The following is a 24,632-nucleotide window of genomic DNA, read 5'->3' as shown; positions in this document are numbered from 1 at the left end:
ACACACACACACACACACACACACACACGCACACACAAAAAAAGACCCCACCCAAACCACTACAGATTTGGGATGCACCTACTAGCATGACATTTATTAGGAATAAAGACTTCTGAGTTCTGGTGCATTTGTGCGTGCGGGGTCATTTTGTTACCACTATGCAGTGTCTAGTTGAGTTTTTCTGTTTAWAGATTGTGCTGTGCTGCCACCTGCTGGCCAAGATATTAGCTCCTCAGCCTTTTCCTGTTTTCTCATCTTTCCTGGCATGTTTGTTTCCTTTTAACAGTTTTTCTCTTKTTTCTTCTAGATGTTTATCATTGATAAAACTGAAGGTGATAGCTGTTCATTAAAGGAATTCACTGTAACTGGTTCCACTTATGCCCCTAATGGAGAAGTGTGAGTATAAATTTGTAATGTTGTGAATAGAAACATCAGAAAAAATGAATGGCATTTGCACAAAATTTGCAATTTACTCATTATTTTCTTTTAGTTTTCACAACGGCAAAGCAGTGAAATGTTCCCAATATGATGCCTTGGTGGAGATGGCCTCCATCTGTGCTCTCTGTAACGACTCWTCACTGGACTATAATGAGGTTTGTAGCACACAGTGAACCTCACTCCTCCACCGTGGCAATATCTCACTTGTTTTGGGTGGAATTTCTAACGAAGACTCRTCACTTGTAAATGTTTGTCTGAGCAGACTAAAGGTGTATATGAGAAGGTGGGTGAGGCCACAGAGACCGCTCTGACGTGCTTGGTGGAGAAGATGAACGTGTTTGACACAAACATCAAAAACCTGTCCAAGGTTGAGCGAGCCAACGCCTGTAACTCTGTATGTAACCTTTACCTCTCCAATATGATGACGACGACGACTTCAGAGCAGAGTTTCTTATTACGGTTTTGTTTTRTTGTAGGTGATCAAGCAGCTGATGAGGAAAGAATTCACTTTAGAGTTTTCCAGAGACAGGAAGTCSATGTCTGTGTACTGTATTCCTAACAAAGCTCGCTCCTCTGCTGGCAAGATGTTTGTAAAGGTAAACATTTCTCACAACAACGCTGCTATACAACCTATCATGATGTTTGTTCTTCTCCTTATCTTRATGGTCTTTTCTTACAGGGTGCCCCTGAGGGAGTGATTGACAGGTGCACRCACATCCGTGTAGGCAGCAACAAGGTGCCCATGACCCCTGGCATCAAGGACAAAATCATGTCTGTGATCCGAGAATATGGGACTGGCAGAGACACCCTGCGCTGCCTGGCTCTGGCAACGCGAGATAACCCCATGAATAAAGACGACATGGTGTTGGAGGACTCGTCTCGCTTCGTAGAGTATGAGGTAGGAGTTTAGAAAATGCTTCTTACAATGCTGACAATATTTTTCAGTTTTAGACGTTTTTTACTCTAAACCAGAGATTCTTAATTGGGCCGCGAGCACCACCTTGAGGGCCTCAAAAGAACAACAGTTTTTAACTTTGGGCCACAGAGGGCCGTGGGACCGCATTGAGTTTGAATAAAGTGCAATAAACTTTCTCACCACTAGTAGCAGTAGTGCACCACTCAGATGTTTAACAACTTTTTAATATGTAGAAGAAGAACCTTAGAAACCTGCCGAGAAAGGAAACCTTTTTTAAATGAAAAATAGAAGCAAAAATGAAAGTAACTTGTCAAAAAAACACCAAAGTTTGTCACTAATATGAAGAGCAGCTTCTGGTTCTACCATGCAGTATTTTTAAAAGTTCAAAACATTATCAAATACGGTTGTAGATACAACTATATTTTAATTTGCACTTTAAATAAATTTTTGCAGTTTTTTTAATTTGAAACATTTACATTAAACATTTTTAATTTATTCATTCTATGCMCAATTTTATTTTTTTGAATTGTCTATTTTTGTTATTGTTTATATTAAATAGTATATATTTTTGTGCTGATAAGCCTGAGTGGTCTGTTGACTGACCTTTGTATTTGTTCAAATAATTGTTCAAATAATTGTTATGGGCAGGTTACAATATAAAAATATGTTATAATCATCTCTTGTGATTACTTGACAGGAGTTTTACTTTTAAACTGTACGTTTATTTAATTTGGTTATGATAGTTTAGTTATGATGTAAATACAATAAAGAATTAAACCAAGATTTAGATTAGAATAATTATCTTTTTGATCCATACATTGGTAATGTCTGACTGGGCCTCGTGTCACTTTATGTTCAACAAATTGGGCCCCGAGGTCAGAAAGGTTAAGAGCCCCTGAACTAAACTACTTTCCCTTTTCATCATCCAGACTGATCTCACATTTGTGGGCTGTGTCGGCATGTTGGATCCTCCGAGGGCAGAGGTGGCAGCATCCATTCGCCTCTGTCGCCTCGCTGGCATCAGAGTAATCATGATCACTGGAGACAACAAGGGTAACTGGAGATGTTCCCATTCAACCAGCTGAACACACACACACACACACACACACACACACTGCTGTTGTTTGACTTCATTTAAAAATGTGAAAATGCTTGGTTGAGTTGCTCTAAATGCTGTGCACATGTGCATTGCAGGAACAGCAGTGGCTATTTGCAGACGCATCGGCATCTTCGGTGAGGATGATGATGTTTCCAGCATGGCTTTCACTGGCAGAGAGTTTGATGACCTCACACCTACTGCACAAAGAGAAGCTGTGGTCAAAGCTCGCTGCTTCGCTCGGGTCGAGCCTGCACATAAATCCAAGATTGTGGAGTATCTGCAGTCCTACGATGAGATTACAGCAATGGTAAAATAMATTTATTTCTTTGTCTGTTCARTAGAAGCTTTGAWAAAACAGGTTTGTCACAAACGGACGGATTTGTCTCCCTGGTTTCAGACGGGTGATGGAGTAAACGATGCCCCCGCTCTGAAGAAGGCTGAGATCGGCATCGCCATGGGCTCAGGAACAGCTGTGGCTAAAACCGCCTCAGAGATGGTCCTGGCTGATGACAACTTTTCTACCATCGTAGCTGCAGTGGAGGAAGGCAGAGCCATTTACAACAACATGAAGCAGTTCATCAGATAYCTCATCTCCTCTAATGTGGGCGAGGTTGTCTGGTAAGGAGGACTGGTTTCTGTGTGTCTACCTAAGCAACGTGCACCTGTGTTTTTCTTCTAACTGTCGTGCTTGTTTTGTGTGCAGCATCTTCCTGACTGCAGCCCTGGGGTTCCCTGAAGCTTTGATCCCCGTTCAGCTGCTCTGGGTCAACCTGGTGACTGACGGTTTACCTGCCACCGCTTTGGGCTTCAACCCTCCCGACTTGGACATTATGAGCAAACCTCCACGCAACGCTCGCGAGCCCCTCATCTCCGGATGGCTCTTCTTTAGATACCTGGCCATTGGATGTAAGTTACGTCTGCAAGGAGATTGAAAAATCCTTACAGCAACTAGCCTCTTATCGCTAACAGATCTTCTTTTGTTATATTTAGTGTCGTTGACTCTGGTTCAGGTGAGCAGGCAACACCTGTGAGTGACATGCTTTTATTCTCATGCTGACAGGTTATGTTGGGGCTGCCACTGTTGGCGCTGCTTCTTGGTGGTTTGTTGCTGCTGAGGATGGACCAAGGATCACCTTCTACCAGCTGGTAATTTTAACCACCAGCTTTCTGCTTCACGACATCTAAACACAGCGTTCTTCTCCTCTACCCTCGGCTCTAATCTGTCACATTTTCCAGAGTCACTTCCTGCAATGCGGTCCAGAAAATCCAGAGTTCCAGGGTCTGGACTGTAAGGTGTTTGAGTCCCCTTACCCTATGACCATGGCCCTGTCAGTGCTGGTCACCATTGAGATGTGCAATGCCCTTAACAGGTTTGTTTGAACACGGATTCCTGTTACCTTCTCGTGGTCTTACGGTACATTTTTACTCTGGTTTCATTCGTCTGTGTTGTTCCTCAGTGTGTCAGAGAATCAGTCCCTTCTACGGATGCCTCCTTGGGAAAATGTTTGGCTGCTGGGAGCCATCTGTCTCTCCATGTCTCTGCACTTCCTCATCCTCTATGTGGARCCTCTTCCTGTGAGAAATRTTTTCTTTTCTTCTGTACGTCAGTATATTGCTCTCCACATCTCTAAACTCTTACATCTTTCTGGACGACTTTACAGATCATCTTTCAGATCACCCCTTTGAATCTGACTCAGTGGCTCATGGTGCTGAAGATCTCGCTGCCGGTCATCTTACTGGACGAAATGCTCAAGTTTGCTGCCAGGAACTACCTGGAGCCCGGTAGAGAGCTGGAGAAGCCTGCGAGCTGCAAAGCCTGCTCTTTGTTTGCATGTATGGAGGGCATCTCCTGGCCTTTCGTGGCCATTTCCCTCCCTCTGATTGTGTGGATCTACAGCTCTGACACTAACCTGGCTGACATGTTCATGTCCTGACTGACCTGAGCACAACCTCCACTGTTTCCATCCCCCCTCCYACTGCCATCACCGCCCTCTTTCCCTCTCTCTCTGCCTTCTTAAATGTGCATAGCTAGCGTGTGTGAGCGTTTGTAGACTTGGCGTGAGTGTGTGAGCTCGTGTGCATGAGAAGGACCAACCCATCAAATCTAACAAATAATATAAAAAGTTGAACGGTTGTTTGTTTTGACTTGAGATAGGATTTGTGAATGGATGAGGCTTTAAACCGAGTGTTAGAGGACCACCACTCCCATAGCTTTGGACTGTGTTGCTGGTTTCAAAGCAAATAGTGTTGCCATTTTTTGTTAATATTTCCTTTAAGATATGTTTTAAAATTTGTGTCCGATGTCACTACAATTCTTAAAAAAAATACTTTTGTTTAGGTTCCCTCCCAATGAAAAAGARGTTTAAGATATCAAATTATTTGATCTGTACAGAGATTGAACACTATTTTATGCAACTTTTTTTTATGGCTTTGTAAATCGTTTAACCAGCGTGACTTAGAGATACCGCCTTGATTTTTTTTTTTTTTTTTTKKTTTGTTTTACCATTGTGTCTTCAGTAAAAACTGAGAGGACAAGCTCCATATGGCAGACAAAGATGGGGAAAGGTTTGGCTGAAACTAAGAGGAAAAAAAACATCCTGAGAAACAAAAAAGAAAAAAAAAACGCTGCATGTCCTGTGACCAAGCATGAACTCTGTGGTTTCTCATTTCTAATTTATATACGTTCCCCTTGTTTAAACGTAAATAACTTTGTAAATCTATTTTTTTTTTTTACAGTGATGGTTGAAAATAGTCAGTTTTTCTGCACCTGGCAGAGCACAGCTACCTCAATTTGATGAAAGAATAAGTTTTGCTCATCTCGACACGCTTTTTAACAGTCTTGCTGAAAGATAACATCTGAGGTGTGCCTCCTATTTGCTTGTGCAGAAAACAAAAGAACAAAATTGTTTTTTTTTCTCCCCCGCTGTAACTCAATTTTAAGGATATATTTTGTTTGTATGAACTTGTGGCATTCTTTAACTTTATTTGTGTTTTGCTGTGGAGGCAGAGCTGGGTGGGGATGCTGTATGTTTACCATCTCCATAGCGTTTGATTCAAAGGACAGTAATCTTTAAAGAATAATACTAAAACAAGTTTTTCATATGAACATTAATTTCAGATTACATTTTTTTTTTTTTTTTTTACTTTTAAGAAAAATACACTCATGAACCCTTTGAATCAAGTGTTTTCTGTCTTTATTTAAACATTTATTTCTCATGGTTTTCAGTTTCATAACTGATGTTTTTGTATGTGTATGTTTCACTTGAATACAAATGATTTCAGACATGAGTGAATGCTTGAGTTTTCTTGCTTTAACATAGCGACGAGCGATTCCAGACTCAACCTTTTAGACTTTAGAGTGCTTTGTTTGTGGTAGATTATACATTTTGATTCCAAGTCAGTTGCACTAATGGAGCATTAATTTGTGTGTACATTTCTGTGTGTGGAAAAAAAAAMCCCATCAAAAGCATGTGTTTTAGGTAGAAGCCTGGTTGTTCTCACCCACTTGTTTGTCTTAATTTTGTTTTTCTTCAATGCCTTCCGTTGGCTCTCCTGTCACTAGTGTGAGTATCCATTTCTTACCTCCTCCACTAAACACATCATTACAGAAGAAACAAGACACATTGTTTGATCATTGTCTCTCATGTGGAAGTATTAAATCAAATGTTCATATATACATCAAGTCAAATGTAAAACAAATTAAAATTTTCAAAACTCAAACCCATGSTTTCTGCACATTGGACTATAATAAACTCGGCAAATTTATCAAGTAAGAGTTTGTACAGTTTTTAGGAAAATTAGGTRCGTTTAAGCTCATGGTGACAACGGTTCTGCCCACATAAATTTGACGTGTTAAGACATCTGAATAGCAGTACATGTTGTAAAACCTGAATGTATTCCTGCATTCTGTGTTTTTCTAAATGTGAAACTGCCCATGTCTGAGGCATTAATGCACCCCCATACCATCAGAGAGGCAGGCTTTTGTACTCTGCACTAATTAGAGGCTAGCTAGACCCCTCCTCTTTAATGCAGACAATGTGATGTCTGTTTTTTTTTATTCAAATTCCGACTCCTCTGACCAGTTTTTCTTCTTTGCCTCAGTTTGTTTTAAATGAGCTTTGGTTCARAGAAGACCGCGACATTTATTGGTGGTGCAAGTTTTTAGTGTAAACATCTGTTTATTATGTTCCATTGTGAATAAATGATGGGTTTATTAGATTGATCTATTTTTCTAAAACATCCCGACTGTCAGAGTCGGGGTTGTAATAGTACTTATGCAAGGGAGAAATCACATGTCGGTGTTTGACCACATCCCACTGTAGTGAATGTCATGTGTGCTGTTCTTTTCACTCTTCTGACACATGCTTCACAAAAAAAAAAATCCATCTTATAAGATGATACAGGATGTTTAAAAGCCCTTGTATGTTTTTTTTCTGACACGGTTTCTTTTCTCCCCTCTTATAGGTTGGCTTTCATGAAAACTTGCAGTTTAGGATCGAAATAAGAAWCTGGAGTCGTCCAGTCCAGAGTGAACGCTCACGCTTAATATGCAGACGCCACGAAGACCAGCAGTTTGTACCAATAAACTGGTAAAGAGGGACAAAATGGCCGAAAACGTACATTTTTTTCTTTTCTTCTTTTTGTTAAATGACCACAAAYGACACACAACATACTTTTGCATATTTTTTGTGTTTACAATATGACACTATTCCAGTTTTCTGTGCAGCGAAGTTCTTRCAGCCTCACTAAATCCCTCTTGCATGAATAACTCATGTTGTCCCGTGAGGAATTTCCAAAAACACTGGGTTTAATAGTCTTAGCTGTACATTAATATTCAAAACATTCATGCATGTGTTTCAGCTGTATGTAGGCTTTGCCTTTTTTTGTATTTATAGATTCTAATGTATAATACTCAAATGATAATAGGATGGTTTTAAGGTAGATATGTGATTAATAAATTGTAAAATCACTGTTTTTATTGTAATGGTTTGGGAAATTTGCACAACGTTGGACATGGAGAACTGATTCATGCTAAACTTGACTGTGCTTAACTTTTTTATTTGTCTTATTTTTGCCCCATTAGTTATCTTTAAGCATATCACTAAGCCATTTACTTTTCATGATTTAGTCTTTTGCATTAAACAGACTTATTTCTTGGTGAACCTGCAATATAAACATGTCTGGTTTTCTTATTGCCTTGACATTCCTATTATATTATAATTATTATGAATCTTTATCAACTGCTGTAAAACTGTGATTTAAAGTGAGAGGCTGTACGGTCTCATGACACCTGATAGAGGGATGATATTAATCATATGTAAAGAAGACATCAATCATTTATGAAGGTTAAAATGATTGTACATGCATTACTGAGGTTGTGGTTTCAGGTAAATAAAATATTAAAGTATTTGATTTGTCTTCTTGTTGTTTTAATATGATCGTTTTAAAACAACTTAAAGTCCATTGCTCAAAGGCAAAAGCTAAAAATGCTTTTATGTCTAATTGTTACTAAAATATCTCATGAAAGAACAAAAAAAACTTGGAAGTCCTTTTGGAGTCGACTTGATTCAAGATGATTGACTCAGTTTTACAGAGATTGACTTGAGATTTGGTGCGACTGCAGCTGAGACTAAAAATATGAGTGCTACCAGATTGTGCAACATTTTTGCCAGCTGTTTGAGTCAACTCTGTTAGCAAAATATTTCATAAACCATTTGGATTTCAATTAAAAAAAAACATTGGTTGTGTTTCAATACCTAATTAACTTTTGGAACAGTTCAAATACAAATGGCCACTACAGCCAACTAATGTTGGAAAATGCAAAAATGACTGATTTATTGACGTTTACAGATATTAATCTAACAATTGTTCCAGTTGCTGAAAATCATTCAGATACTTTGAATACTTCTAAATGCAGAATACTAGTTGAAATTGTTGGGAGTCAGCCCAGTTAAACCTTTAGTAAAATATTTCATGAACAACTTGCATTGAAATTATTTTAAAACATATTTGCTGTACCCTATTAACCCTATAGTACAATTGGGAAAATAATCTCAGTCAATTGTAGCTGCAGAAATTTAGATAAAATATGAGGTGATAGTAGGTGAAAGTCATAAAACTTTAATAGTAAAACGAAGATAGCTTCAACTTAATTTATAAACAGCAAAAAGTAAATGGATTTTTTTAGTGCAGTACAATAAATTCACCACAAGAGGGAGGTATTTATTAAAACAGAGGGAATCTTTTCCGCAAGCAGAGTAAAACGCTTTTAAATTGAACAAAAGATAAACTTATTTGTTACAAATTATAAACTTTTGTTAAAATTACAAAAATAAGAACTTTATAACCTGTCTTGGATTCAAATGTTATTTAGGCTAACCTTGGGTTTTTTATTTTTGTTTGTTTTTTGTGCGCGCGTGAGGACTCCAATCRTTCTTTTTACGCAGTTTATTGCGATTCCGTGCGTGAGTTCGGATTCCTCTGAAACTACAGGGAAGTGGAGTATTTCTCCTGTTCTGTCTCTTTAACCAGTAGACTCGCTTTTCCTCCTGGTCCCTCCCACTGTTTTCAGCTCCTCCGGTGCTCCTGCGGCCAGAGATGGGGAGCACATCCAGCAGCAGCATCACGTCCCCGAGGCACGGGGTGAGTCTGGAAGGAAACCTTCAAACCTTTAAGGCCGAACAGGTGCACTGGAAACGAAACGGGATGAGGAGTTCAAACTGTTGGTTTACGCCGGACCCGACCGCTTAAACCAGTCGGTAAAACTCGTTTTTTTGCGCTTAAAAAAAAATCCATTCTCCATTATCGCTGCTGATACAAAGGCGCTTTTAGGAGAAGCGGCACCTGGGATTAAAATCATAGAAACGAACAAGAACGAACGGGACCGCTTTGTTTAGAAAAAAGAAAAAGCTGGAGTGACAAGTAAGTGAACGGAGCAGGATTAAAAGACTTTCTTTTTTTATTTTTTATTTTATTTTTTTCTGCCCTTCTCAGGGACCCCTCTCTTGTCACCCTGCGAATACATCATTCATTGTGTCGAATGCTGATTTTTGTTCATGTCATTTAACAAAAAAACAAAAACACAGTTAGGGAATAATGCTCAAGAAACATGAGCTTCAGCTTTTTATCCCATTTTCTCTTTCTGTCTGAGTGAGACGCAGGTTTGTGTTCAGAATGGGATTGCTGCGACAAATGTGGGCAATTAGGCTCCGTGTTTGTCCGCTGCTTTCCTAAAAGCCTGCAACAAACAGCCTCCAGGTTTTAACTGGACCTGGCCATTGTTGTCTGTAAAGACACAGTGGCGTACTGGACTCAGAAGGTCTAAGGGTGGCACCACACCAGCACCCCCCCTCCTTCCTTGCGTCTGAACCAAGGTTGGTGGCAGAAAACAATTTAAGCACAATATGGTGGAGCCGGTGGGATTCATAGAGGCTTGGAAAGCACAGTTCCCCGAATCGGATCCCCCCAAGATGGAGCTGCGGTCCGTGGTGGGCATCGAGCAAGAGCTGGAGAAGTGCAAGGCATCGATTAGACGCCTGGAGCAGGAGGTGAACAAGGAGCGCTTCCGCATGATCTACCTGCAGACCCTCCTGGCCAAAGAAAGGAAGAGCTACGACAAGCAGCGGTGGGGCTTCAGGAAAACGCCGCTCAACGAGGGGGTCGATCCTGCGTCTGTGCAGGGCGCAGAGTCCCAGTCCCAGCAACCCCACATGCAAGAGACTGGTGTGGTTGGAGTAGCTGGAGGATATGTCAGCGCAGGGGTTGGGGACAGGACTCGTTTTCAGCCGCTCGGAGATGCAGCCGGCAGGTCCAAACCGAGACCGCCACCGGCCAGGAAGTCCGCCTCCCACGGAGATGGCCTGGAGTCGGCCTTCGACGCGCCGCAGCAAGCCGAATCGACTTCCTGCGACAACCTCGACGGCCTCTCCCCTTCGAAGCAGAGAGGCGGCATGTCCTTGTCGCCCCGTAGACCCGCCCTCTCCCCACCAGAAAAGGAGCTGCCTTCTGACCCCAAAGACAAGCTGGGGATGGGACTTGGCGTGGCAGCTCTCAGATCCAACTTTGAGAGGATTAAAAGGGCCAACTCTCACTCTGCCGGTGAGGCAGCTAAGGGACATGACAGGCAGCTGCCCCCACCGCCACCGCCATTCTACACCAACATGGAGTTCCATCACGAGAGGGGTTTGGTTCGAGTCAACGATCGGGACGTGTCCGACAAGATCAGCTCCCTGGGCACTCAGGCCATGCAGATGGAGCGAAAGAGATCTCTCCACTCCCTGCCTGGCAATCTGGCAACGGTGGCAGGTGAGCTCCGTGCCAGGCCTGTGTACAGAGGACGGTCTACTGAAAGCACCTGTGGCTACGACGCAGAGTATGAAGATGGCGAGCCCAACCAGCGGCACTCAGGGAGGGCCAATGGCAGCAAACCCCCACCCCCTCCGTGGCAACCCTCAGAGTTCCAGGCCTACTCCAGCGTCTACGTTGGCGGGGTTATGATGGGCGAAGGCGGAAGCGGGGACGGCAGAGGAAGCGGTAGCGGGGTCACGATGAGGGAACACGGYGGAGGCGACGACCACCTCCTGACCTGGCCCCGCCGCTCCTACTCCCCGGGTAGCTTCGAGGACGCCGGCGGAGGGGGCGGCGGCTACACGCCCGACTGCAGCTCCAACGAGAACCTGACGTCCAGCGAGGAGGACTTCTCCTCGGGCCAGTCCAGCCACGTCTCCCCGAGCCCGACGACCGCCTTCCGTCGGCCGTTCAGAGAGAAGAGCCGCTCCCCGTCCCAGAACTCCCAGAACTCTCAGCACTCCTACGACAGCAGCAGCCCGCCAACGCCGCAGTCCCAGAAGCGTCACCACAGGCAGCAGGGAGGCCATGTGGTCATGTCTGAGGCTACTATCGTGAGTGTTCGCAAGACTGGTCAAATCTGGCCGCCTGCTGCCCATCATGACCTCATGCCCCATGGTAGAACATCACATGACAACACTTTCCATGGAGACCACCTAGGTAAGTGGTGGTTGCTATCTTTAATCTATTGTGCCGGGGGGTCTTTTCTCATCTCCACAGAGTAAAGAAACAACAGAATGTGAGTGTCATTTAGTCATGATGGTCCTTTTGCATTTTCAGACTGTTCTTCATCAAACCTTCCTTTTTAAAACCACAGTTCCTGAATGATCAAGTGGCTGATAATGTGTGTGGGATTGTGCGTGTGTGTGCGCACACACTTGAACACTGAAATGTGTGTCCTCTGAATGGCCTTGCGTGGGAGTCAGATGAAAGATCCACCACTGTTTATTCCTGGAATGTCAGTGGGGTGGGCGAACAATGAACATGGTCAGTCTGGGTCGAAACTACGAGTCTGGCCTTTTCTCAGGCAACTTTCATGGCGTCTGTGTGTAATTCAGATCACAGGTGTGTGCTTGTCAACAATGTGACACTCTATCCTGAACCACCAACTGAAACGTTTCATCGGCCTTTAGCTCATAATAAAACACCATTAAGCCTAACCTTGAAGGATTCAAGGAAGGAATGCATATCACCCGCCAGTTAATGGTAGCCATTTAGACACAGCTTATCAACCTTAGCTACTGCGAAATGACTATAACTTACTCAAAATTACAAATAATGTGGCAAAGTTTATGTAGTAGTAGCTAACACAAACTCCTTCCATTATATATACTCGTTTATTCCGTTTCTAGGGTCACTGGTGCCCATATCCAGCAGTCAGTGCGAGGGGCGGGGTACACCCTGGACAGGTCACAAGTCCATCACAGGGCCACACATAGAGACAACCATTCACTCTCACTCACCTAGGGACAATTTAGAGTTATCAGTTAACCTGACAGTCATGTTTTTGGTCTGTGGAAGGTAGGCGGAGTACCTGGAGAGAACGCGCAAACTCCACCCAGAAAGKTCCCCGGGCCGGGATTTGAACCTTCTTGCTGAGAGGCATCAGCTCTACCAACTGAGCCACCGTGCCGCCCTCTACAAACTCCTAGAATTAAAAAAAAAAAACACAAACTTCTAGAAATAAAACATCTTGCTGAATGTGGTTGAAGCATTCATCTTGAGTTGGGGTAATTCCAAAATGTAGTCAGTTGTAGAGCTCAATCCAAGATGACTTTTTGAGAGTTTCATTAGATTCTGTCCTGTTGGTACAAACAAACACACCCAACCACCAAAATGCAACCTTTGAGTCATGGTACCTCGAACTGAGCAGCTAGAAGAACAGTCGAGCAGCTTGGAGACTGAATCACAGGCAACCTGGGCTCCGGGACAGAAACAAAACAAGGACATGTGTTGCTTTGCAGAAAATAGCTCATCAGGAGGTCTTAGTTTACTGTAATTTCTCTCCAAAGTTTCCATCGTAGAGGTTGTGTCAGGTCCTGAATTAAACCAAGCACTTTTCGGGCTGGTTCAAATATTTGATATCATTTTAGGACCTGGAATGTTGTTTACCAAGGTGCGGCTTGTAGCCGTCATGYGCATTTTGGTAAGCTGTGTCTCGGTGGGATTCGGCTATGAAAGTAAATTGTGTTTAAGTGCCCATTGAGAAGTAAGATTTTGGACTCAYGCCCTGTTTGACCAGACAGGCAGCAGGGTGTTGTTGGCATCACAACCCACAACGGTTCCAGGACAGACTGGAACAAGGGAACAGASTGCAAAACTGAAAGTAATAGCAAATGGTAAAGGACAGTTTTCAGCTATTCTCACAAATTAATGCAAGCGTCTTAAGTGGAGGTTATGCTGGTGCAACATATTGCAACTGTCATTCTTCATAGTTTTTATTTGTATAGGCCTGTTCACAGAGCTCAGTGCAGCTATAAATAGTGAAAAAGCAAATGCAGGCAATAATGTTTTTACCCTTGTCTGTCTCTGCATAGGTTTGTGTATCTGTCATGTAGAAAAATTAGTTTTAATGACTGTCTCAGTTGAATTTACATGTAAAACTGATTAAGTTTTACAGTCATTATGATTCAGGAAGGCTGCCATAGCTAATAAACTTTAGCCTGCATTAAAATGACCATAACTCAGTCAGTTTTATAGATATTTAACCTTTCACAGTACATACTCTGAATAAGATGTATTGTGTTGTGATACTACCTGCATCATTTCTCAACATGAGATGATCTCACCAAAACTCTAGCCTGAAAAACGACAGGTGATATGTATTCCTTTTATTTAAATAAAATCAGAGACCCTGGTTGATTTAGGTCATAAACCTTTCTACACTGAATTTTAGCATTAAAGTCTTGTTTTTTTTCTGTTTGGTTGTCCTTATCAGAAATACATGCAGCGAAAACTAAAAGAAACAAACAAAAAACATCTTGCATCATGACAATTAAAAGATAAAATGAAACTATTAATAGTGTGGAACAAAGGCAAATTGTTTTCCCTAATAACAAGCAAAATGTTTTTTTTTTCATTAGAACCCAGAAAGGCAGTCCCGCTGCGAGTGGCTAGCTAATTCTCCAGCTGCTGCGTTTAGGATTATCACTGCACTGTCTCTCCCTTTTGTTTTAGCATATTTTCCACGACAATGAGCCCTGTGGGAAGTTAGGCGAGCTGGAAAGATGGAGACGGGGGCTGGGAGGAGGAGGGGGGGGTGTGTGCAGACAGTGATGCATTTAGTGGGATAATCTGTAATCTGAGCACAAAAAGTAAATTGATGTTCAGACACCCTGCAGAGCGGTTTGTGTTTTGGGTTAAGCTGGAACCAAACGCACGTGATGCTAACAGGAACATGGATGGATTATGATGAGCGATGCCTTCCAGCGTGCTATTTACTGAACTAAGAAGGAAGTTGAGCAAAGTGCGTGTTTTCGTGGGCAGCCGATGATGCTAATAAAGAGTGGGACGGCGCTGTGAGGAAGACTGAAGTGAGGCAGAGTGCAAGGCAAAGCTGTCGTTTCTCGCTTCACCGCTCAGGGATGCGGGGGCTGCGAGGAGGTACAGATGGGAAGAACTCTCCCGTTGTGTAACAGAACCGCACAAGCTCAGGCTCCTCGCACACGGAAACACACACAGACTTGCGGTTTACTTCTCTACCTCTCAGGCTCTGTAACTTTTTAGAGGAAGTATGTTTCCTTGTGATGTAGGTTGAGGTGGTTCAGACCCAGATTGAAAAAAATGTAAATAAATATATTTACGTCCGTTTTGTTTATTGGGAGAAGTAGAAATGCCTGGCAAGTTAAAMCTCACACAGTCAAATGTTTGAAAGCAAATCTTTTTTCTGTTTTTCTTCTTCTTTGTTGGATTGGTTTCAGCAAACGCTCTCACATCAAACATTTGATTACTCATGCTGAGCCAGAGTGCTGACAAGTCTCTTTTATTTCACCATGACTTGATTTTTATATCTTTGCGCAGCAGGGGAGAAAAAGTCTCATTAAATGCAGAACAGAAACAAATTCACTCCGAGATGGCAGAGCCAGAGACAGTGTGATTTATATAAACCAAAATAAACRTAGCACGGGGTCTGACTGATAATGCTGTCACATTAATGCACTCTCAGACTTGTCTTGTGGCTTTACTCCGAGTCAAAAAGCTCCAAATATGCGGCATGCAGAGTTATGACATTCCATGCTTTTGCAGGCTCATTTTTTCAGATTTTTGTTGTCAGTATTTGACCCATTTTTTATGTCCACATAGACAAAATAGTCTCAGATCAACTCGTTTTGAGACTGGCTCTTTACATCCAAATACCCTGCCAAACACACACACACACGCTCCAGTTTCCAGAAAGGTCCATTCTAGTTTTGATAGTGGTTTACAACTATCTAGCGGCACAGAAACTTGATTTACAAATTAATTTAAACAAGGGAAGACTCGTCCATCCAGCCTTACATGTTGGAGCCAGAGTCTGACCCAGAGCCAGAGGAGAATGAAGACAGCTGTATTGTTTAGTGGGTTAGTCCAGACCTTATTTGACAGGTCTGTCTCAAACAATTTAACGTAATAGTTCAGAAAACGTCATAGCAAACAGAGAAAACTGAACGGGTTGAAGAATATGACCCAAACAGAATATAAAAATATCGACGCAGCACGGGAAAGACTAAATTCAAACTTTTAGCACTTCTAGAGACTCCAAGTACACAACAAAATGCACTTAACTGTTAAAAAACTGGATTTTGCACAATATGTCCCCTTTGAAGGAGAACAAAACACTTAAAATGCTTAAAAACAACTAATTTGTTTCCAGTTTTCTCAATTGGTGTATACTTAAAGGGTTAAAATCCTCAATAAAAACAGATGAAACATTGTACTTAAACTATGTTCCCAATAATAGGAAAAGTGATGTGATGGATYCTCCAAGCCTGGGCTACACTAGTTGCATACTCATGATGTTAATTAAGTTACCACTGGAAATAACCAAGGGTTCACCATCATGTTCAAGGACATATCAATCGATGGAGGGCTTGTGAACTGTACAGACCTTTGCAGAGGTTAAGTAGTTGYATTGGCCTGTGGCTGTGCTACTTATTAAACCCTTGAGATTATGGGTTCTCTACCAGTAAGTAAAAAATGCATGATACTAATGGCTAAAACCTTCAAAATCAGATATTGTTGTGGTAGAGAATCCAAAGGTGGACATCATAATGACTATTTACATCTTTTATATACACTACCTGGCCAAAAACAAAAAAAGTCGCCACAAAAAAAAGGTCACACATTGATATTTCATTGGACCGCCTTTAGCTTTGATTACAGCACACATGGATAAGCGTCTGCAATGTCACAAAATTTGTTTCCATCCAGGGTTGCTTAATTTTTTCACCAAGATGAGTCTCACCGCTGCACAAAGCCTTCCCAAAGTCTCTCAATGGGGTTGAGGTCTGGTAGCCAATCCATGTGTGAAAATGATGTCTCGTGCTCCCTGAACCACTCTTTCACAATTTGAGCCTGATGAATCCTGACATTGTCATCTTGAAATATGGCCGTGTCATCAGGGAAGAAACAATCCATTGATGAATAACCTGGTCATTCAGTATATTCAGGTAGTCAGCTGACCTCATTCTTTGAGCACAGACTGTTGTTGAACCTGGACCTGACCAACTGCAGCGACCCCACATCATAGACCTTAGTTAAATCCAGGTGGCATTTTTTATTTTTTTATTTTTTTATTTTTTTGGCCAGGCAGTGTACAATCAACAGAAACAATGCTCAACTTATTTGAGCAATATTTCGATCGTCTAACCCCGCCTTCTTCTTCTTCTTCTTTTTTCTTTTATTTAGAAAATAGAAGGAATAGGACTTGAAAAGAAAACAGTTTTCCATACTTTGTTTTATTCTTTTTCCCCATACTTATTCAAACCTGGAAAATACTTTAAAAAGAATTCCATACCTTTTTATATGTTTCACAACTGTGTAGGAAACCTGTAAAAAAGTGACTGCAAGTGGCCAGTTCCTCCATGTGTGATTTCCATTTATTCATTTGAGAAGAAATCTGCCTTAAAGCCAGTAAATATCTGTGGCTTCCCAACACCCATGACAAGGATATTAAAGYGTGACAGACCTGAAATATGTAAATATACATAATTAGGAGTTGAATTCAACWAGACTGTATTTATTTTCTTTACCAAATGACTCATCCCAGTTATTTTATTTCTTCAGAACCTTTAGCTTAGTCAGTATCTGTGCAAGTAGTCAGAGACCTGGCTAAAACGTCAAGTGGTCCAGTTTCTTGATGTCCCAGTTGTCTGAAATGCAACCAAAATGTTGCCATCCATTCATCCATTTTCCTAACCTGCTTGTCCCAGTTCAGGGCAGCGGGGAACTGATTGCCAACTCCAGTTAATAAATCAGAGGTGCCTTGGACAGGTCCCCGTCCATCACAAGGCCAAATGAGGACAGACAGCCATTTAACCTAAGCCAGTRGGCAGTGAACCTGAAATGCTTGATTTGGACTGCATGTTAACACGTTCAAACTAAGTTTTGTGCTGAAAGAAAATATGCAAGCAAAATAGTTTACTGACTATTTTAAGATGCACCAAAAACTTTAGAAAGTTTAAATGCATGTTATTCAAACACGTGCAAAAAGAGACCAATTGTGGGTGTGTGTAAGAGTGTTTATGAACATCTCTTTAACTATTCTTGCAATAACTGAACAGAGCTGCGCAAGGGTGTCACCAGAGAGGATCTGACGCCTATACGTCTACTTTTTTGTCCTGTACCATGATCCAGTATTTTCATCTGAACACAGGGAAGAGGCAGAGGAGGAAAAGGAAAGCTTTACAGTTAGTCTGCTGTGGCACAATGACCCCCTTTCACACGGCCTGGGGAGTGACTTCAGCTCTTAAAAAGGCTCGTTCAGTGTTTGCAGTTGAGTGAACTTGGCAGAAAGAGTCGGCACACAGYAGCTAACGCCTCAGAGTTAAGCCCTGAGTTGTTGAAGGAGAGGACAGATTCACGGGAGGAGAAGGAGACGGGTTGGAGTGCGAAGGGGGAAAGCGGATCTGTCTTTTTCATTATTATTATTTGAGTGGGTGCAACCTGCTCCGATCAATTATACTGTTTCAAAACTGTCATTCTGTTCCTGTAGAGGAAATTAGTCTGCTGATTCATGAAGTGTAATGCAGTGTTTTTTCTGTAACATGAAGAGCATCTTGCCCCTGGCMATAAAACATTAAATGAACACAACTTTTAGTCACATCGTAAACACTGAAGCCGATCATGCTACTCCAAAATTTTGGGCAAGTGTGCAAAACGTCTTCGCAGACCGATTTGGACAAACTAACATAGACGGATGTTTTTGCTTGTTTGGTTTTCTAATGTAGCATGAATTATGTCTGTCAGCATTAGGTCCCATGTCTCAGCAGTAAAAGCTCAGCCTGGCAGCAGTGTTGGTGTGGGTTTGCCAGGCTGGCAGTGGAAATGATGGTCCAGCAGTTCCAGCAACTCCCCGAAGAGAGTCAAACTGCCTGGCTTGGTTTGTCAGGCTGGAACRGACAGTTTAAAACTGGCACTCTTCTGTGGGTATCTGTGTAAATATGGATGTTAATGTAAAGGTTTGAGACTGTGTGTGTGTGTGTGTGTGTGTGTTTGTGTGTGTGTGTACACAATCAGGTTTGATCTCTGAAGGAATTTTTGAATAATCAAGTTGACTTTAGGCTGAAGAGAAGCAGTTAAATGATATAAAAAAAATGCACATAAACAGATACTTATGTCATCCTACGAGTGATGACTCTTCCCTGCTTCTGTTTATTTCTTCTCCAGTTTATGTGTGTGTGTTTATTTTCTTTGCCAAGCAGCCAGACACAGTCTTTCCTCTTGTAACCAGCTAGGCTTGTAAAGAGAGGAAAAAGAAAGGTGGAAAACCCCTTAATAATTTTTTTTGTTCCCCCTGTTAGCGGACACATCCCGTTGAACGTTGGCCAGTGGCCCTCGTTCAGGAAAACCAYGCAAGTTGGCCCAAAAAACAGACGTTTGGCTTTGTAGTGCATGTGTTTTTCTACAGATAAGTTTACTGTGAAAGTTGCTAACCACAGTCTGTTCTCACTGGAACCAGTTTACTGTTGGAGCTGAGATGGAAAGAACACCAACTCTTTGGTTTCTGTTTGAGGCCACTTGGCTGAATCGCTTCAATGCAGCCGAATGTCCTTGTGACTCACCCAAAGTCCTCAATTATGCAGGTCTGCTTTTTATATATCCGCACTTACTCTGCTTTCAGTATTAAATAAGCGGGCCTGGAATACATTTGGAAATTTTTAAAAATTCATATCTTAAGGTTAGAGAATTAGAAAGGCTTAAATAAAAGCCTKTGTTACATAAGACGGTCCTGATGTTTGGGAGGCCTAGATTTTAAAGCTACACTTTTTATCAAGGGTGGGCAATGTCTTTAATTATTGCTTGCTGCCATTAAAGGAAGGTAATCATGTAATTTACCTGTGTATGTTAGGATTGGGCAATACTGACACACAAATTTATCACAAATGGCATTTAACTGACAACCATTAATATGACAAAAGATGACAATTRCACTTGCTTTTGGCTGATATTGTGGCCTTAGTCTGCATTTTCAGTGTTTCCTCTGTGTTTCAGGTGATTAAAGTTTGTASGGTTWGCATTAGCATTAGCTGCTCCACWCCACCTTCCACCATTGGGCTCATATGCACACCTGATAGTGAGAGTGTGACATGCATTAAATATGTCATCAAATTGCAGTAATTGCAAAGTGGCAAATAGTATTTGTTGGCAGTTTTACTGATGATTAATTGGACACAATATGATTTTGCCCAACCCTAGTGTTTGCGTTGGAGGTGTTCATTTGTCTGTTAGAAAAAAATCTATTGAACAAGTGGACGTGTTTTAAAACTTCTCATTGGATGAACATCTGTACAACACACTAGCCCTGAACACGAGATTCAACGACACATTTAACAATTTTAATTCAGATTAAAATTGTTTAAAAGATTGTTTAAAATATTTTAAATTACTGGGTGTTATGTGTTTACATGTATGTGACCGAGAGCTGATTAATGTTCTTTTTTCAGATTAAGGACCAACAGAAACCAAGCTAACAATCTGATTACTTTCGTTCGCCCCCACCCCTCTATGTAACACAGCTCACACCACTCCAGATTCATCACAGCACTAATGCATCATGTCCTATTTACAGTATTACACTTAGGATTATCAGATACAAGCTCTGGAAAGTGTGAATGTTTTAATGTGAGTGAGCTGCAATCACGTTTATTGTCCTTTTTTTTTCTCCTAAACATTAATGAAAATCGCTTCTTTGCAACATTTTATGGTTATTCTACGTGTTAAATCTAACTTTTATCTTGTTTTATCAAGTGTTTTCTTTATCATCACATCTCTGCTCTTTGTGCTGTTTATTTCTTTTAAAGGAARGGTTCTTTCAAATGTCTGCCTCTTTGTTTGTAGCCGGTTCTTTGTTTTTATTTCTGTAGCTTTTCCACCAAAGARAAAAGAAAAATGGGGAATCGTGGTCCTTCCTCCTGAAGGAACAAGCTGTGATTGGCAAACWGGAGTTCTTTTGACTGGTTCTTGTAAAACACAGTCAATGTCAGCAGAGCAATAAGAACTGATCAGGCTAGTCTTGTTGCTGGTTCCATCAGAAAAACTATCTTTGTTATCTGTCTGTCGCCAGCTTTTTGTACATTTTCTGCTGTTTATATTAAAAATTAAATATGGACGCACCGATATGAAAATTTCAGCTAATATCAATATCCGATATAATTATTGCTGTTATGGCCGATAATCAGTATTTACTGATATTATCCAAACACACATAATTTATACGCACAAACACATTTGTGTTTTTTTTTCTATACTGCCCAACATGACCAATACTGATGTTAATACTGATATATTGTGCATCTCTAAAATTAAAGCACATAAAAGTAAAATTGGTGTTATTATGGGTAGGCCTGTCATGATAACAAATTTTGCTGGATGATAAATTGTCTCAGAAATGATTGCAATAGATGATAATATTGTTTGGAGACCATTATAACGTATTATAATGATACCACACACCCCTCCTTTTGAAGCTTACAGAAGTTTATGAAACTTATGTATGTTGGCTACCTACCTCTACCCAAGCCAGCACAATTTATTCTTTGTGACTTCTGGCTTCATAAAATAATTACAAAGTTTATGTAACGTTACCAGACTTACGTAGTGGAAAACAAAAAGAGCTCTCTGGTAACCCAAGGTTCAGCACTGTGTCCTGAGAAGTCGCTAGCTGAAAAATGGCACTGGAAAACTGAAGACACTYGTCTAGCTAAATGCCTGTTCATGGGGCTGTAATGCTACCTGTCGCGAGAGTTCACTCCTCCCTCTGCTAAGGAGTAGAAAAGCGGGAGACACGAAGACGAGAAAACAAACAGCAGGTATATAAAATTATTGACCTTATGTTTTTAATCGACCTCGTTCTATTTTTATCATGCGATTAATTGATTTATTGCTTATTGCGACAGGCCTAATTAGTGGGGATCACAGGAGCTCAGCAATGACTGTGCTTCTGATCATTCTTCCATGTGTGACCCACTGAATGTATTCAAAGTGACACTGTTGCTATTTTTACATATCCCAGGATACTGCACTACTGCCCAACTCTAGTCCAAGTGACCCATATGGGTGAAGCTGAAGGATTTATCAGGGAAGAAGTGCTTCAGACCTTATTAGCTTCCTATCTGACAGAATAGACCTTGTGAATYTCATATAGAACTGGATGATACACACACCCTCAATATAAAATAAAACATAAAACCAAAGAAAGAGCTCATTACACTGTTACAACATACTGTATTCCTTCCATCTGCTTAGTACTGGTGAGATCTCTCACTCTGTGTTTTTCCCTTCCCCTGTTGGACTTTGTTTGCACTGAGAGGCAGGGTGGGTTTTCTCAATAAATGGCAAGTTGTTAAAGTMAGCCCAGGCCATTAGAGCTGGAGGTGTGTATGTGTGTGTGAGAGAGRGGGAGAAAGAGTCGATGAGTTTGCAACACGAGGAAGCAGCGCTGCAAAAATGCCACATTATCTAACAACAGAGCTGTTTCGCTGGCTGTTGATCACCTGGCTGCCTCTGTGTTGGTGAGGAAAAGAGGCCAAATGAATCTCGCTGTCATCACCAAACTAAATTTTGTTTATGGGGTAACTGCATATCCAATCAATCTTCGGCACACGAGTCAACTCAGTTGTGTATTTTATGCTGTTCAGAGGATGCACACATACTCAGAGACTGGAAGAAAATCTCTCAAATGGTTTGTTGAAGAACAGAATCACTTCAACTTCAACATCCACTTATTAAATGACCAACATTTTACCCGATTGTAACGGGTAGTTAGATTTCCATTATTGCTCTCTCTCTCCGTCTCAGTCTCCCTTTTGTTGTCTGTTTGCTGGGCTGCAGAGGGACTGGATAACTGTAAGCTCCAGGGTGGGGGGCTCAGATTTCATGTTGCAATCTCCCTCCCTTCCCCTCCTCTTTATCCATCCCTTCCCCTGAATGCCCTTCAGTAACAAATCTCTTTCTGTGAAATCTCTTTTATGTCACTTAATATCGCTTTCCAATCCCCCTGACCATTTCTTCTTCTTCTTCGCCTGCCTTCCTCACTCATTGCTGTTCAGCCTGGAGCACACTAGACAGCATAAAGGCTGATTTTAAGCCCAATTTGGCCATGACAGAGGATTTTCAAGTTTGCGGAAAGGCAGTACTCGTCTAGTTGAGGAAATAGTTTGTGTCTATGGTGTATAATGATGTGATTGTGATGCTGTATTTCTGAGTGTTTTATGTGCTGCAGAACAGGAACCTGCTGTAAAACAGCAATTATGCTGAGTCAGGCTTGATTTTTAGTAACCTTTTCCTGTTAAATCAATAAATCAAATCGATATTCCTAAATATATTGTAGACAAATTGATTTTTAAGGTTTCAATTTGACACTACTGTCCAGAATTCTGTTTATGTTGATTCTGCACAGGTTAGTGCAAATGGGAATAAGTAAAGCGTCATCGGCGTATCTTCACAGTTGATCAAAAATTATAAAGGTCTTTTGTCTGCAGCTCCATTGTTCCTCTTCAGCTTTATTTTGGAGTTCATTGTTGTTGTTTTTTTTCTTCTGTCGAGCCGCAGAATTCAAGCAGACRGCTTCTCCAATGGGGAGAAAAGGCATCCCCCCTCCCCCCGCCTTAAAAATATTTCCACGCTGCTGCCACTCAAAACGACTTGATAATGAAAATGGAAGTTCAGAAATCTGTTAGGTTTTTTGGGGAAGGAATTACAAGTACAAGATAAACGTACTGAAGGTAAATAATGCTGGATTAAACAGTTGTAATGTTCCTGAAAGCTAAATTCTCGCAAAACAAAATGACATAAAGAACTATTAGTGCCACAACCAACACTACTGTTTTATTTTTTGATGTGGATTAAACAGCAAAACTAAATGTAGCACAAAAATTAATCACAAATGTTTTTAAGAATTTCTTGAATACAATCGAAAAAGATAAAAGTAAAATTTGGACAACATCATGTCACACAAATCTCAGTTTTTGATTTGTTTTAGCTCAAATTTTTGTGCTTTTTCTTTTTGTTTTGTATATAGACAACACAAAGTATGTGTTTCAGTTTAAATTAACTGACCTGGATTTTGTACATTAAGCAATCAAGCTTGACCAGAAAACAAAATAAAGATCACTTTAATGTACAGAAATCCTTCAGTGTAAAGTGCAGCCAAACAGGTGACTTGATGATAAAAATGAAAAACATTTTCTGAAGGAATGCATACCGCCATTATCTTCAATGCCAGATCTGTTAGCACTTGGAGTATGTGTTAATGACTCACACCCACGCCACCGCCATATTTTATCTCAGTATATGTGCAATTGACTGAGTTAGACACAATTTTGTGTTTGTTTAAATCAGTTARCTGTGTCGATCCTCTTGACTCCATGTTATTCAGGTGTAGGTGTACATTCAGTGTGTTTCATTACAGTTTTGTGAGATATTTTGCTAACAAACAGACAAACACACATTCATAGACAGAGCCTTTCATGACAGTGGATGGTAAACACTGATAGAGTGCATCAGGGCTGATAATTAGACACCAAATGCACAAAGTGTAGGCCAGACAAACAGTCGTCTTCCTGTTCTTCTCTTGTGCTTTATGGAAACTGCAGTACCACCTTCAGTGTGTACCGGCGTCTAACATGACTGTATACAAAAACGTTACAGTTATAGTGCATGATGTACTATGATGACAAGATGAGATAAATGTTAATACAGAAAAATCTCATCAAAATTTTTCTCTCTGACTTTTCTGTTAATGTTTAAAACTTTCTTTCAAATTCTTTGCGGGTTCCTCCTCTCCATTTCTTTCTCGMGTTTTGATCCTCACCTTGGCCGTCGTATAAATCTATAAATGTCAGACCGAGGTTCAGGCAGAGAGGCTGTGATTGAACTTGAGAAGTGTTCAGAAGAAGGTACATAATGTTGCAGAATTTGACTGTCTTTGTCATATAGTGCCGTGGTTCCCAAACTTTTTATCTTCTGACACAAAATATCCATGGCAAAAACTTGTGACCCCAAATATTACTGTTCTGAGTACACAAACTTCATTAATAACACTAAAAACATAGGCTTTTTGACAATCTACACAGCTTGTACACAAAAATAAATACTTATTTATACTTGTTTTGTGTTTTTGTAATAGCTATAGGG

The 24,632-nt window shown here is 41.0% G+C and overlaps 2 protein-coding genes across 3 annotated transcripts in view; both read left to right on the top strand.

Annotated features, from left to right (window-relative positions):
• The window catches only part of LOC106514585 (sarcoplasmic/endoplasmic reticulum calcium ATPase 2), a gene marked incomplete at its 5' end in the record, with an annotated part of 20,585 nt that extends 12,720 nt beyond the window's left edge, over positions 1 to 7,865 (top strand). Inside the window, 14 exon segments of one of the 2 annotated variants that reach the window (XR_001309901.1) lie at positions 308 to 396; positions 491 to 593; positions 701 to 832; positions 915 to 1,034; positions 1,118 to 1,336; positions 2,284 to 2,407; positions 2,549 to 2,760; positions 2,851 to 3,071; positions 3,157 to 3,359; positions 3,514 to 3,599; positions 3,690 to 3,823; positions 3,911 to 4,028; positions 4,115 to 6,016; positions 6,918 to 7,865. Coding sequence is in view for 1 of the 2 variants with exons in the window: in XM_014003909.1 (XP_013859363.1) it covers positions 308 to 396; positions 491 to 593; positions 701 to 832; positions 915 to 1,034; positions 1,118 to 1,336; positions 2,284 to 2,407; positions 2,549 to 2,760; positions 2,851 to 3,071; positions 3,157 to 3,359; positions 3,514 to 3,599; positions 3,690 to 3,823; positions 3,911 to 4,028; positions 4,115 to 4,235; positions 6,918 to 6,931 (1,896 nt within the window). 2 annotated transcript variants of the gene reach the window in all.
• A 1,172-nt stretch (positions 7,866 to 9,037) lies between these two features.
• bcr (BCR activator of RhoGEF and GTPase) overlaps positions 9,038 to 24,632 on the top strand; it is an 89,065-nt gene continuing 73,470 nt past the window's right edge. The window contains exon 1 of the mRNA XM_014003908.1: positions 9,038 to 11,459. Within this exon, the coding sequence (XP_013859362.1) occupies positions 9,857 to 11,459 (1,603 nt within the window). The 5' untranslated portion in view covers positions 9,038 to 9,856. The remainder of the gene's footprint in view (positions 11,460 to 24,632) is intronic.

This window comes from Austrofundulus limnaeus, unplaced genomic scaffold (assembly GCF_001266775.1).
Source record: "Austrofundulus limnaeus strain Quisiro unplaced genomic scaffold, Austrofundulus_limnaeus-1.0 Scaffold20, whole genome shotgun sequence".
In the NCBI taxonomy this organism is placed as follows: domain Eukaryota; kingdom Metazoa; phylum Chordata; class Actinopteri; order Cyprinodontiformes; family Rivulidae; genus Austrofundulus; species Austrofundulus limnaeus.
Note: the sequence above shows the minus strand (reverse complement) of the source record. Positions and strands in the feature narration are given on the sequence as shown.